This window comes from Anas acuta, chromosome 15 (genome assembly GCF_963932015.1).
Source record: "Anas acuta chromosome 15, bAnaAcu1.1, whole genome shotgun sequence".
Lineage (NCBI taxonomy): Eukaryota > Metazoa > Chordata > Aves > Anseriformes > Anatidae > Anas > Anas acuta.
In genome coordinates, this window is record NC_088993.1 from 6,091,340 (window position 1) to 6,105,657 (window position 14,318).

Below are 14,318 nucleotides of genomic sequence, written 5' to 3' on the forward strand. Positions count from 1 at the left end.
GCAGGGACCCCTCCCACCAGCCCAGGCTGCCCAAACCCCATCCAGCCTGGCCTTGGGCACTGCCAGGGATGGGGCACCCACAGCTCCTCTGGGCAGCCTGTGCCAGCTCCTCACCACCTTCATTGTAAAGAATTCCTAATTATCGAATCTAAAACTACCCTCTTTTACCTCAAAGCCGTTAAGCCCTTCCCCACCCCAAGCCAGCTCATTCCTATGAAGAATTAACACCTCTCAGCCTCTGTCTTTTGGGCTCCAAAAGGGGGAAAAAAAAAATAGCCTTGTGCACGAAGCCCCCGCAGCTTCTCCCTGTGCCGTGTTGAGCCGCTGGTGTTGGAGAGCAGCTCCCAGAGGTGACAGCAGCCTGTCCCCATGGACAGGAGCGTGGTGCTGGGGTGGGTACAGCCCCCTGGGGTGCTGTGTCCCCCCCCCGGGGTGGGCAGGCTCCTTGCAGCGAGCCGGGGCAGCCCTGTCCGACACGGACTGGTTCTGTGCTGGAGCCTCGGGGAGCCTCCGCCCTTAAACAAAATGCACTTAAAATGATATAATTACAACAATTATTAACACTGTTTACTGGGCCAAGATCTGCAGCGCTGGAAACATTAAAACCCCAGAATATGCAGAAACCACAGCGTTGTAAACCACCCAGTGAATCTGGCTGTGTTCATTACAGAAGAAGAGAGGGATCAAATGAAGTTGTCTTGTGCACATCCATCCTCACGCGCTTTAAACAGCATCACAGCAGCTCCACGAGAGGGGCCTGGGCAGCCCCGAGGTGTCTTTTAGCAGCACCCCAGCCTTCTCCAGGCGTAATGGGGCGAGGGCTGGAGACCCAGCTCTGGGCTGGCCGCGCTGGTGGGGTTTGCAGCAGCTCAGAGCTGCTGTCCACACCACGTCCTGCGGCCGGGAAGCTGAAAAGCTGGGGCCGGCGAGGCGCTGCTGCAGTGGGTAGGTCGGTAATTAGCAGCAAGAACTGATTGCGGCTGGGAGAGATTGAGCTAAAGCTGCACCGACACTGGCAAGGCAGAGGAGCTAATTGCCGTGGCCCTGACCTCCTCCCGCCGCGTGCCCCCGGAGCTGGTGTCGGCTGCTCGTACCCCCAGGGCACGGCGGCTGCGGGTGTTGTTTGCAGCTATCAGTTGCTCCACCGCAAAGTTTAGCTCCAGATAAATCAAGGCCGTTTCACTGAGCCCCGATGAGTCACGACCGCAGGGCCGGGAGCGCTTTTATCTTTGGGGCAGCGGGTTTAATACAGATAGACGTTCGCTCCGGAGCTCCGAATAATTTCCGTCTCTTTCCTTCTCATTAAAAGGCAATGGGAGGAGGGAAAGCAGTGAGAAATTTCTCCGTGGCTCCTCTGTTTCTGCCATCTCTGTGATAACGTCCTCCGAGTTGTGCAGCCTGCCTGTGCTGGGTCATTTGCCATGTGGTCTAATTGGCAGAAAAAGGTGTTTCTGCTCCCAGGAGCCGTTCTTTTTAAGATCTGATCCTGCAGGCATGGCTGCAGCAGCGGGGATCTGTTACGGCAGGGTTTAGTGCAGCTAATGTGGAGAGGTGCTGCTGGGCTCCTCCTTTCCTGGCATGGAGCATCGTTGCCTCCCTGGATGGAGGGAATGGGGACAGGGTGCACAAGGGACAGCAAGAGGGGGATCAGATGTTTGGTGGCAGTGAAACCCCTCGGTCCTGCAGCTGATGGGTCATGAGCAAAAGCCCCACACCGCCGTGCTCGCACCGAGCTGGGGACCTGCGCCCGGTGCTGCTGGGGGTGTGGGATCCTGGCTGCAGGGAGAGGGCACCAGGTTTCCTGGGGACATGTGCATGTTTGTCATGTCTGTTTCAAGAAGGAAGCCAAAATGACAGTGGAGAAAAGATAATTTAGCTTTATTAGTGTGGGACGAGGTTCAGAGGCTGAGGAATGACCCAACAGCCTGCGTCCCCATTGCATGGGAGGCTGGGACTCGCATGGCCGAGGGTCCCTGTAGGCTCCTGGCTTTTTCCTTGGTGCCTTGAGGAACAGGCTTTTGTCCATGCTCACTTTGCTTTCAGAGGGTTTCCTTTGCTGGAACAAAGGCCCCTGAGAAAATCAAGTACAGACGAGCACTGAGGGATGCTGATGAGCACTGGAGATGCAGACAGTGCGGCACCAACCGTGGCCATCCCAGCTCAAGGGTCTGGAGGGAAAAACCTCACCTGCAGGGTTTGGGGGAGCCCGTTGGGACCCATAAAGACCCATCAACTGTGACCAGGAGGTGCTGGCCTGGCTGATGGCAACAGATTCCTTGTTGGCACCAGTGTCCACCGTGCAGCCCCTGCGTCGGTGCCGTCCCAGCACTGCAGGGTCGGTGACTCTGGCTCTCCTGGCTCACGTCCCATTCCTGAAGCTGCTGAGTGCCTGCCTCTGCCTTCCCAGCACATTTTACCGGCCCATCACTCACTGCCTCTCCCCTGCCCTAGGTCGTCCTCTCCCAAAATGACGCAGCAGATGCGGGACCTGCAGCTGGCGCAGGCCAGGAAGCCGCCGGGCCCTTCCTCACCGAACGCGGCCAAAAGGCTCTACAGAAACCTCTCGGGGAAGTTCCGAGTCAACTACACGTCCTTTGATGAGGGCAGCCTGGCGGGACGGGGCGAGAAGGAGAAGCTCCGCAAGTCCTACATGGTGGGTGCCCGCCGGTCACCCCAGCCACACCGGGGCTGGGGATGAGGGGGACGGGTGGGGTGGGGGTTAGGTGAAGCTGCCTGGGGGCAGGGTGTTTGCTCAGCATCACCCATCTCTGGCTGCAAGAGCTGATGTTCCTCAGCCCCTGGTTCGGGGTCTCCGTGGTTCTGGGGGCAGCCACAAGCTCGATTTGGGTTGGTGGGGTGCTGGGTGGGGTGAAGGAGCACTCCATGCCCAGCTCACCAGCGCTTCTCTCTCCATCCAGTTCCAGAGCAATGCTGCTCTCTTCGAGGCCGTGGAGCTGCAGGACCTGGACCGGGTGCAGGAGCTGCTGAAGCAGTACAGCCCCGAGGAGCTGGACCTCAACACCCCCAACAGCGAGGGGCTGCTGCCCCTGGACATCGCCATCATGACCAACAACGCTCCCATCGCCAGGGCCCTGCTGCAGGCAGGAGCGAAGGAGAGCCCGCACTGTGAGTTGGCTGGAGGGCAGGCAGAAGCAGCAAGGAGTTGGTGATGCTTTCAGCAGCTTTGGGGTTTCCTCTGCCTCCTGGGAATCCGCGTGTGTGGTGGGCTGGAGCGGGTTGTGCAGCACCCACATCTCCAGCTCGGGGAGCAGACCCTATTGCGTACTGCGTGTGCCATGGGGCAGCTGGGAACGGTGCTGGCTCCACTTTTCAGAGCAGGAAACTACGGAGGTTGTGATGCTGGGGTGGGAAGAGGTTCTCAGACCCTGCTCCCTGCTTGCCCAGCCACACACTGGGGAGCGCCACTGTCCCTGTGAGCATGGCACTGCAGCAAGGACGGGGACTCCGGGCTGGGATTTGGTGCCAGCAGAGCCTGGCTCCAAAGACGGTTCCCCCAACCACCTTCTAACCACCTCCTCATCACCTTCTCATCCCTCCGTCTCGCTCCCCCCTGCCCCTGCCTGTTCCTGCCCAGCAGTTGTCAGCCTGGAGAGCCGCTCGCTGCACCTCTCCACGCTGCTGCGGGAAGCGGAGCAGCGCGTCAACGAGCTGACGGCGCAGGTGGTGAACGAGGCACCCAACGCCGACTGCTCCGAGAAGGAGAAGCAGCTCAAGGCCTGGGAGTGGCGATACCGGCTGTACAAGCGCATGAAGGCAGGCTTTGAGCACGCCCGTGAGTGCCCCAAGCAGGGCTGGGGTAGGAGCGGGGCTGGGTGTGGGATGGGGAGGAACCGTGGGGCTGCACCGGTGCCTGCCGGGGACCCCGCACCCTGCAGCCTGTGGTATGGGTGGGTGAGGGGGCAGGCACCCCGGGGACGCACCCCTGGGTGCAGGGGAGGTACGGGAGGGATGCTGCGGGGTTTGGAGTGACCGTCAGTGCTGTAGCAGTGCCCTGTGCTCTCTGTCCCTAGGTGTGCCGGACCCCCCCAGCAACGTGCACCTCTCCGTGGCCAGCAGCTCCTCGGTGCAGGTGACCTTCTGGGAGCCCCTGAGTGTCAACTCAGCCGTTGTCACCAAATACAAGGGTAAGGACCGGGGTCCCTGTGCAGTTGCTGAGCACCCGGGGGGTGCCAGCAGGATGCAGTGGGGCACTTGCCCTGTGCACACCCTGCCAGCACCCTGGGGGCTGTAAGGGTGCCGAGCTCTTGTTGATTTGTGGCACGGCGCTGTCACACTACGGCATGGCAGGGCCACCAGCCAGATGGTGCCTTCACCCATTTAAACCAGAAATTTATATTTCTGGGAGAATTCTCCCCCCATCAGGCACCTCGAAGTCCTGGCCCATTGCTTGCTTAGCCTGGCTGGGTCCCCCGGCTTGGTCTGCTCTTCCTCCCTGTCCCTCCTCGCCTCGTGGCTCGGTCTGCCCCCGGGGATGTGGCACATCGGGGCCTCTCTCATTGCAGTGGAGTGGAGCTGCTCCCCCACCTTCTCACCGCTGCTGGGGGAGGCCGTGGTGGACAAGCTGAAGAGCCTGCACTACACCATCCGGGGGCTGGTGTCGGTGAGCTGGGGGGGTCCGGGCTGCGGGGGCAGCTCCAGAGCCTGCACATGGGGCGGATGGGTGGGATGGCAGTGGGAAAGGGGACAGCGGCAGGAAGGGGGCTTGGGTAGGGGGACCAGGAGGGGCTGGGGGTGCAGGCAAAGGGGTGCTGCACCCACGCTTTTGGGCAGGGAGGGGGGGACTTGCAGGCTTGAGGAGCAGGGAGGACCCTTCTGTGTGCTGTGGGGGACTGGGCAAGGCAGTGGTGCTGCTGGAGGGTGGCTGAGGGGGGGTCAGAGCTCATAGCCCGGGCTATGGGGTCCCATTTAGTGCTCCTCGTGGCGTGCTGGGATTCCTCCCCACCTCCGTGCCCTGCACGCTGAGCCGGGAGAGGGACCCGCATCCTGAGTGTGCCTTCCCCCCCTCGCAGGGCACAGCTTACTACGTCCAGGTGTCTGCCTACAACATGAAGGGCTGGGGTCCCCCCCAAGCCTCAGTGCCCCCCTTCGCCATCCCTTCCAGTAAGTACAGCTGTGGGATTGGGGTGGGGTGGGCTCGGGAGCTTTTGGGATGGGGCGTTATGGCTCCTGGGGCAGGGGCAGAGCTGGGTGCGGTATTTAGGGTTTGCAGGTGGGTCTTGGGCCCCACAAGGTGGCTGTGCCTGGTGGAAGGGGTGCAGGGCTCATACACAGAGCCCTTTGGGGGATGCTGTCTCTGGCCCCTGGGAGCTCTGCCAGATATTTATTTTTCAGCCCAAAATCAGCCTGGCTGCCTGGTAAAGGCTGCAGAGGTTTTAGGCCACCTGGACCAGCTGATCCTAGGGTAGCTCGGACAGAGGATGTTTTACTTCTGAGCTAAGAAACCACCTCTGGGGGAAGGAAAACCATCCCTGCGTTTTTTCGCAGAGCTTTGTAATTTAGCGTGGGGCAGCTTTTTGGAGGGGCCTGTCCTGCCCAGGTAAAGAAACCGGCGTTGTGTGAGGCTGGCACCAGGCATTTGTTCACATTTGCACCCTAAAAGCCCCTCTGCTGTCCCACACAGGTCCTGTTCTGTGTGCACGAGATCCACGGGGATCAAGCAGGACGGATTTTTCTTATTTCTGTCCCCGTGAATATTTCTCCCTTCGGTAGAGATCCCTTCCTGGCCCAGCAGAACAGCCAGGCACCTCCCCGGGTGTTTTTAAAGCTCCTAAAAATAGTGGCGAGCCCCAGCCAAAGTTAACAGAGCTGAACTTTCCATGGAAAAGAGCAGCAGGCAGGACAGGGGGTGTTCAAAGCAATTAACCTAAAGCTAACGTAAAAGCACCGGCGGCCCTGTGCCGCTCCTGCCACCGCCGTGCAGAGGGTGAGGCTGGCAGGAGAGCCTGCCTGGGTGTCTGCCTGGGTGAGCTCCGCTCCTGCATTCACCTGGATGAAGCTGCAGCTCCAGATAAGACACTGGAAAAAAAAAATATTTTTTAAGCCAGGTTAAGGGCAGCGGGAGCAGGCGGGACCTTGCTCCTGACCTCCGTTGTACCCTCACTGCGGGGCGGCCGGTGGCCCTGGGGAGCTCCTGGCCCCGTTATCCCTGCCAGTTCCTGGGCACGGCCCCAAAAGTGCCCCCCACACCCGGCCCTGGGGGTTAGCAGAGGACAGCGGGGCCGTGTTGCAGCTTCCCAGATCTGCTGCAGTTCCTAAAAGAACCTGGTGGCTCCAGAGCTGCTCCCAGCACGTGGCGATGGTGCTGGGGTGCCGGGAGGTGCCGTGGGGTGGGGAGCAGCTCCGTGGAGAGGGGTGTCAGGGGGTGACACCGGCTCTGTCCCCGCAGACTGGAGGGAGTACGACGGCCGAGCCCCGCGGCGCAGGGGCCAGGCTGAAGCTCTGGACCACCTGCTGGGCCAGGTGAAGACCGTCCACCAGCACTGCGTGTGCCACGGTGAGTCTGCAGCACCCGGTGGTCCCGGGGGGCTCTGCTGGTCCCCAGGGCTCCGGGGGTCACCTGCTGAGGCACAAGGAGTTGGGGTGCCCACAACGCCTCCCCCCAGGCTGTGGGTGCTGCTTTTGGGGTCACGCCGCAGCACCCTCTGCTCTCCACTTCCCAGAGCCCTGCAAGAACCAGCCCCAGAGCAGGAAGCACTCGGTCTCCAAGAGCCTCAAGCACCTCTTCCACGCTGGCAGCAAGTTCCTCAAGACACTGAAGCGGTGAGAGCCTCGTGAGGGGGGTGATGTTGCAGAGCCTTTGGCCCCACAGGGATGTAGGGCTGCCCAGCCAGGGCTGCAGGTGCTTGGGGTGGGTCCCTCCTTGGGATGAGCCCGTGCTGGCAGTGGGGATCAGTCCCATCGCTCAGAAATCAAACATTTATGTTCGGACCAGCCCTGTACGGGGCACCTCCCCTGCCTTTTGGAGACAAACTCTTTGGGAACTGAAGCTGGTGGCCAGGGGTGACCCCGCAGCCTGTCTTCCCTTCCGCGCAGGGGCCTCTACCTGACAGCCATCTTCTACAAGGACGACAACATCCTGGTGACCCACGAGGACCAGATCCCGGTGGTGGAGATCGACGACACCTACTCGTGCCTGCTCATGCAGGATTTCCTTTGGTTCACCAAGGTAGGCAGCCCCCGCGCCCTGTGCTGCGCGTCCTGACGCTGGGAGATTTGGGCAGCCACCGCCGTGAGCGCGGTGTCCTCCAGGGGTGTCACCGTGTGTGAGGCACCTCCACTGCAACCCTTACCTGTGTGTGGGGGCTGAAAAATGCTCTGCTCCAACTCAGGAAGGTGCCCCTCCTAGGAAGGGAGGCATCTTGGGCAGGGGAGTGCGTAAAAAAAATCCCCCGTGCTGCTGAAAGCGGTGTGTGCGCGCGCACCTTCCTCGCCCAGCTCGGATGGAGAGGGACCGACCGGCTGTCCCCAGGGCCCCCCCGTGTGAGCAGGCAGCTGGGGGGGGCTCGGCTGGCGGTGACAGCTCCTGGCTGTGCTGCAGGTGTCGTGCATGTGGGACGAGATCCTGTGGCTGCGGCAGTGCGTCACCGTCTCCCAGTCGTCCTGCTCCTGCATCCTGCAGACGCGCTTCAAGATGCTGCTGGCCATCTCACAGATGCAGGTGAGGGGAAGGGGGGTCCCTGTCCTCCTGCTGCCTCCCAGAGTGATTTTTGGGGGTGCTCCTCTGGGAGTGCTGGAAAAAAAACAGCTCTGCCTGCTCTGTGCCACCGGGCTGCAGCTGGGCCACAGCTTTGCCATCACCCGTGGGTCCCCAGGTGCCAGGTTCAGCAGCACGTGGAGGGTCTGGGACTGTCCGTGGGTGCTCTGCCAGGTTTCCAGCAGGCAGCGTGGTGTCCCCTGACCTTTCTCCTGTCCCCCATCCCGTTGCGCAGGGGCTGCTGGGCATCCAGGACCTGGGGCAGGTCTTCTTCGAGCCCATCAAAGACAAGCAGGGCAACATCCTCATCGTCACCCTGAAGGAGGTGAAGACCAACCAGACCTTCGAGAGCGTCCGCTGGGTTCCCATCTGCAAGCTGCAGACCAGCCGCAAGTCCGTGTCGTCCCCGGAGGAGCCCACGGCCCTGGACACGCTGCTCATCTCCGTGCAGGTGCTGAGCGAGGGGGCTGGGGACACGGGGGCTGCTTCCAGCCGGCACGCTGGGGCTGCCCCTCATGCCTCCAGCACCCGGCACGAGGGCTGGAGAGCTCCTTGCTGTGAGGGCTGGCTCACTCCAGCGGTGCCCGTGTCCTCAGGACAAGCTGGCTTACCACCAGCGGAGCAGCCATGCCCTTTCCCCGGGCCTCTACCTGGGCTACCTGAAGCTCTGCAGCGCCGTGGACCAGATCCGGGTGCTGGTGCCCGAGCAGCTCCCCAACATCTTGTGCCACGTGAAGATCCGCTCCAACCCCAACATCTCCAGGTGGGGCTCTGGGGGGCATCTGGTCTTTTTCTCTGCCTTGTCCAGCACAAGAGCACCCGTGGCCACTGCCTCTTGTGTGTGGACTTGAGGAAGGGGTGCAGCTTCACCGCCCAGCCCTGTCCCTGCCAAGCCCTGCCTAGGGCTGGAGAAAGCCGAGGTCCCCCTGCCGCCACCCCAGCTCCCACGTCCCCTTGGTGGAAGAGCTAAGCAAACACAGCTCTCATCAGGACGGCGTGTTTAGGTCAGCCCCGAGCTTCTCCCTCCATCACGTTCTGTCTGCCGTTCTCCAGGGAGGAGTGGGAATGGCTGCAGAAGATGGCCAGCATGGAGGAGCCCGTTCCTGCGGAGCCAGAGGCTGAGACATCCCAAAACCACTTGTTCCAGGAGCTCCAGGCGGCCATCAAGGAGCTGATGACCCTGGTCAACATCCCGTTGCAAGAGGTGTGGGTGGGAGCCGAGGTGCAGGGACGAGGGCGATGACGTTTGCAGCCGTTACCTGTCGTGTCTTTTGGACGGGCTCTTTGCAGGCCAAAGATTTCCGCCTGTACAGCCAAGAGGTGCTGGATTTTGGGGGCCAGGTCTCCTTCCTGCTGCTGCTGCCTCCCTCAGATGACGTCTGCACGGCGCCGGGCCAGAACAACCCCTACACCCCTCAGTCCGGCTTCCTCACGCTGCCGCTGCAGATCTTCGAGCTGGGTGAGAAAAGGGGTGGCCTGCACTGCCAGGGCCTCCTCGTGCTGGTCTCCTTGATTTTGGGAAGGGCTGGAAGGCGCTGTTGGGGTGGCTGTGCTCTGTCACCTCCCTGGGAGAGGGGGGAGAGGGAGTGCTGAGGGCTCCCCAGTGCTCCAGGTGGGCTCCCCGGGTTGGGTGGGCACGGAGGAACCCCTAGGGAGCTGATATTTTTCATCCTCCTCCTCCCTTCCGTCCCTCAGTGCACTTCTTCACGTACGACCGGGAGTTCATCACGCAGTACTGCCAGGTGTCTGCCCTCCTGGAGCTGGAGTCGCTCCTCTCGCAGCAGAGCCTCAGGGAAGCCTTCTCTGACGCCGAGCTCTCCACGGCCAAGCAGAGGCACCAGCAGGTGCAGGATTACATCCAGGTGCGCAGCGCAGGCGCTGGGAGCCAGCCAGGCTGGCCACGGTGTGCCCACGGGACCGAAATGCCCCAGTAGGGCTGTTCCCTTCTCCCCACTGTGGCCCCGCAGTGCCAGGGCTTTGTCTGGCAGCATCTCGCTGTGATCCTTTTGTTAAAGGTTTGTAAAGCACTGCCGGGGGGTTCCGCGCTCCGGGGGGGTTCCCCCGAGCTTTTGCCTCTTGGGAAAGGTGTGTGGGGAGAGGCCGGGTTTCGCTGGGGGATTTCTTTATGGTGGTTGTTTGCTTTCTGAAAAGGGATCCTTTATTTCCACTTCTGGCAGCAAATGGAGGAGATATGGCGCGAGATGCGCTGGATTATGGACGCCCTGCAGCACGCCCGGTACAAGCAGCCGTCCTGTGGGGTGTCCCTCAGCGGGTTCCTCAGCACCTCCAGCAGTGCCATGAAGGAGAAGACCCAATCCTCCTCGTCCCACCTCGATTTCCTTCCCTCCCCGGCGCCCTCCCCAGAGACCAGCCGTAAGCTCAACTCCGGTAAGGGCCCGGCTTTGCACAGCTCCCGCTCCCCCTCACGCCAAGCCGACGAATTCTTTGCTTCCCTTGCAGACCTGCACGGGCTGTCGGACGAGGAGGGCTCCTCCGAGGTGTTCCTGGCCACCGACAGCGACTACGACTCCAGCAGGGCGCAGAGCCCAAAGGAGCTCGACCTGGTGTCCTCCTCCTCGGGGCCCGAGTGTTGCGGCAGGAGGGCGCCCTGCAGCCTGCGGGACAGCGCCCCGGATGTCCTGCAGAGCCACGAGCTCCAGCCGGTGCCGCTGCCCCCGCCGGAGCCCCGGCCGCCCCCCGAGCTCTACGACAGTGACTTCGTCCTGCCCAGCCGGCAGATCGAGCTGCTGCGCATCACGGAGAAGCGGCAGGCGTACTGCGTGCGCACCAGCAGCCTGGACTTCCCCAAGCCCCTCTGCCCGGTGGCCAGAAAGTCCTGCCCCGGCTCCGTCGACAGCTCCCCGACGGAGAGCAGGACCCCCGGGGGCCACGGCGGCCAGCTCAGGCTGGGGACTGGCTCCGCACCCAGCCCCGAGCGCGGCCGGACGCGCTCGGCTGAGTGGACTCCGAGCTGCCAGGAGCCACTGGAGCAACCCGGGTGCTTGGCCGACCGCGGGAAGAAGCCGGGCTCTGTCACCTTGCGGGTCTGCCCTCAGTACGAAACCGGACTCTCCAAAGAGACCAGTGTCAAGGTACCGGAGCCTACTAAAGGCAGCGGTGCAGCTGCCAGGACGGGGGAGGCACTGCAGGCTTGCGTGGCCCTCTCCTGGCTCTGCCGTCTCCATCCTCTGCCATGCCGAGGGGCAGGTCCCCAGGACACCCCCGGTGCTGCTGCCCCGTGTCCCTGTGCCCTCGGCACACCACGGGGGACCCCACGTGCCCACCTCTGCTGCTCAGGGGCCGGGATGGGGCCACCAGCTTAGCCAGCAGGGTGTTTTGAGGACAGAAGGCAGGGTTGGGGTTTGGCACTTAGCCCAACTGGCAGTGGGTTAGTGCCACCCGGGGTCACCAGCCTCAGCTGCCTCTTCGCCGGGGGCACCGGGGCCCGTGAGCCCCCCGTGGGTCCTCTCCACTCCCTCCCTGGCTGTGGCAGGGCTTTGGAGCTGAGCTGGCTCCCGAAGCTCCAGGCTGCCTGCATCCATTGGAGCCCGCGGGCACGCAGCCCAGGCAGGTCCCCTCTGTGCTCTGCCACCTCCTCTGCTTCCAGCCCCCAAGTCCTTCCCCTCTTGAAGCTTCCCCGGTGAAATTCCCGGTGCCACCGTGCCGAGCAGGGCTCGCGGAGCAGCCCGGGTGCAGCTCGTCTGCAAAAGGGTGCAGGAAGGAGCAGGCTGCAGGGCTGGAGGTTTATTGCCAGGCAGTTTTGATAGCCAGTTTCTCTTCACCCAGCAGGGATGTTAGAAGCAGAGGGAAATCTGACTCGCAGTATTTATTTTCCATTTGAGAAATTACCATAGATTTCTATGCAACTGAAGTGCAGCCCTGGGTTCCTGGCGGGCTGCCCACGTGGCTTTTGAAGTTGCAAAGCTCGGGACATGCCTGCTTGAAAGCGTTTTACGATGTTCTCCTCGAAGAACCGAGTTCAAAGGGAAGGCTCCTCGGCTGGCGTAAATCAGCTGAGCCCCATGATGATTGTTCGGAGCTGGCAGGCTTCACGTGGGCCGAGGGCTTGGACCACCCTGCCGGGGCACTGCCCGCGGCGCTCCGCAGGCCCTCACGGATGTGCCAAAGGAAACCATCGCCTTGCCCGGCCGAGGGCCTTTGAAGGGAAGGATCGGGCTCCTGACGGCCCGGCAGTGCTCTCGTCCTGCCTCGGGATTCAGAGGGCAATCCCAGCGAAGCGGTGAGGGAGGGCGAGGAGAGCTGGTGGGCAGAGCCCCCCGGGTGCTCTCCAAGGGGATTAACCTGAGCCCCGCTTCCCGAGGAGCTCAGCACCAGGGCGGCTGCGGTGCTGTGGTTCTGGGGGCTGGGTGCTGCTCGCAGGAGGGGCTTTGACACCTCTGAGCTGGCAGGAGCAGGGCCACGTGTCCCCGGGCACCTCGCTGGGGCCGTTCCTGCCCCCCGACAGCTTGCGGGGAGGGGCGGCCGCTGCCCCCTGGCCCTCCTCGTCCCCCCCCCTGACCGCCCGCCTCTCCCACCTTTGTCTCTCCGCAGCTGCACATCACCAGCCAGACGTCGGCCGGGGAGGTGGTGAAGCTGGTGGTGCTGGAGATGAACGACGTCTCCCGCGGCGTGCTGGGCGCCTCGGCCGCCTTCTGCTACGGCGAGGAGCAGCTGGAGCACTTCGGACTGGTGTTCGCCTCCGAGGAGAGCGAGCGGTGGCTGCCCGATGACTCCCTGCCCCTGGCCCTGCACGCCGCCCGGCCCGAGGGGCGCTTCTTCGTCCGCATCAAGGAGACGTCGCCCCTGGTGCTGCAGTTCGGGCCCGCCACCACCGTATGAGAGGAGCGGCGGCGGTGGCACGGGGACCTCGGCCCCGCAGCAGACAGCGCGTCTCTGATGCTTCCTTCTTCCACAGACACCCTCTCATCAGGCGTCCGCGGGGTGGAATGGGATCATACCGGGCTGTGTGTTACTTGTTTGTGTTGGTTTTTTTTTTTTTTTTTTTTTTTCGTTTTTTTTTTTAACCAAAGAGCCGTCGAGACTCGGTTTTTCTGCCTGCAGAAGATGAGGGTGGAGCGCGGAGACCTCAGAGCCTGGGAGGAATCCTTGCAGGAATGGAATTTGTGAAAGCAAACATTTTTAAGGGGAAAGGGGGGGGGGAGAGAGAGAGGAAAAATATTACACGAAGGAGCAGCAATACTCTTTTTTTTTTTTTTTTTCTTTCTTTTTCTGAAAATCCTTGTCTGGGATTTAGTGAAGGAAGAGCCACAGAGGATTGCTGGCTGGAGTCGCGGTGTGGATGAGGAGAGGGCACGATGCACAAGGACAGCACTGAGAAGGGTGTCCCCCATCCGTCCTCGTTTCACTGTACCTGGAGAAACAGTTCTTGCACATAGTTCTCAGAACAGAATGTGTTTTGTTTTGTTTTGTTTTCTGGAAAAAAAAAATAATTGTGCTAGAGACACTGGAGTTGTATAGGAGGTGAAGACCCTTTTTCTTGTTTTAGAGGCAAAAGGAAGCCACGCCAGCAGCCCCCCACTCACATGCACGTGCACGCAGCTGTGCTGACACCACCACTAGAGGTTTGCTATAGGGCATCTGCTGCAGCACACCCAGCACCGCCTCGGGATTCCCTTTCCTCCTCGGTTGCTGTTTTGTTCTGGTGATTGTAAGTGGCCTCTCTTGTCTGTCCTACAGCATGACACTTTGTTAGCAACTAGGTCTCTTGTTCACAAGGTTATTTTTCTGATCCTGTGGTCCATAGTAAAGATGACTGCTGCTGACCGTGTATTGCTCTCTTCCTTCTCGCGGCCTGAGGAGCAGGGCCTCTGTCCTTAACCCACGTCCCCCAAATTATCCCTAGTTTCAGAGGCTGGGCCTGCCTTTCCCAGGAGTGGTTAACGGGATGCTCTTGACCCAGCAGAGGTTTGTGTGTGAGAGGAACAGGCAAGTTGAAGGCAGCGATCTGTCACCTCCAGGTGCTGGAAACCTGGTGGCTGCAGAGCCCGAGCACCCACAGATGTGCATTTACACACCCTGCTCCTGTCCTGCAGCCTCCTCCGAGAGATGAGCACCTGGAGAAGAGCATGGAGAGAGCTGCCTTGCAGCTGCCACGAGCGCTTTCAGAGCAGAGGCAGCGCACACGGCACGGGGCCGGCACCCCTCACAGGTGAGGTTCCCCTTGGAGCTCCATGGGCACATCCCGATGTTTTCTTTCCAGGTCCTGAAGCCTTCTGTCCTGCCCTTCCCCACGGCCAAGGAGTGGGAGCAGACGCCAGGCGGGCTCTGTGCGTGGCCGTGGGGAGCCCGTGTGGCTGCTGGAAGCCGCGTGGAGCCGGGAGCTGTGTGCGCAGAGGTCGGTGGTTCCCCTTTGGAAGGTTGCTGCACATGCAGGATGGTTTCTTACTGTTGAAACACAGCCCTGGGGCTCAGCAGCTCACGGCAAGAAGGGGCACTGAGGCTCTGGGACAGGTGGGACAGGTGTTGTCCTCTCACTTAGGGCTAGTGGCACTGGTGACAGCAATTTGGCAAAGGGGCTTTCCCTCACGTCCATGCTGTCACGCGTGCCGTGGAGGCAGGTCCCCAGAGCACCTGGCCTCAGCCC

The 14,318-nt window shown here is 61.7% G+C and overlaps 1 protein-coding gene across 17 annotated transcripts in view; it reads left to right on the forward strand.

Annotated features, from left to right (window-relative positions):
• LOC137864577 (ankyrin repeat and fibronectin type-III domain-containing protein 1-like) overlaps positions 1-13,497 on the forward strand; it is a 189,561-nt gene extending 176,064 nt beyond the window's left edge. For 16 of the 17 annotated variants that reach the window (XM_068698770.1, XM_068698773.1, XM_068698777.1 and 13 more), the window contains 18 exons: positions 2,452-2,653; positions 2,919-3,126; positions 3,599-3,793; positions 4,032-4,145; positions 4,524-4,621; positions 5,031-5,121; positions 6,407-6,514; positions 6,681-6,780; positions 7,054-7,186; positions 7,559-7,678; positions 7,950-8,165; positions 8,311-8,477; positions 8,768-8,918; positions 9,005-9,173; positions 9,410-9,576; positions 9,892-10,102; positions 10,175-10,806; positions 12,266-13,497. In XM_068698770.1, coding sequence (XP_068554871.1) covers positions 2,452-2,653; positions 2,919-3,126; positions 3,599-3,793; positions 4,032-4,145; positions 4,524-4,621; positions 5,031-5,121; positions 6,407-6,514; positions 6,681-6,780; positions 7,054-7,186; positions 7,559-7,678; positions 7,950-8,165; positions 8,311-8,477; positions 8,768-8,918; positions 9,005-9,173; positions 9,410-9,576; positions 9,892-10,102; positions 10,175-10,806; positions 12,266-12,553 — 3,370 coding nt within the window. In that variant the 3' untranslated portion in view covers positions 12,554-13,497. The remainder of the gene's footprint in view (positions 1-2,451; positions 2,654-2,918; positions 3,127-3,598; positions 3,794-4,031; positions 4,146-4,523; positions 4,622-5,030; positions 5,122-6,406; positions 6,515-6,680; positions 6,781-7,053; positions 7,187-7,558; positions 7,679-7,949; positions 8,166-8,310; positions 8,478-8,767; positions 8,919-9,004; positions 9,174-9,409; positions 9,577-9,891; positions 10,103-10,174; positions 10,807-12,265) is intronic. The other variant, XM_068698771.1, reaches the window with a different exon arrangement.
• The last annotated feature ends 821 nt before the right edge of the window (positions 13,498-14,318 follow it).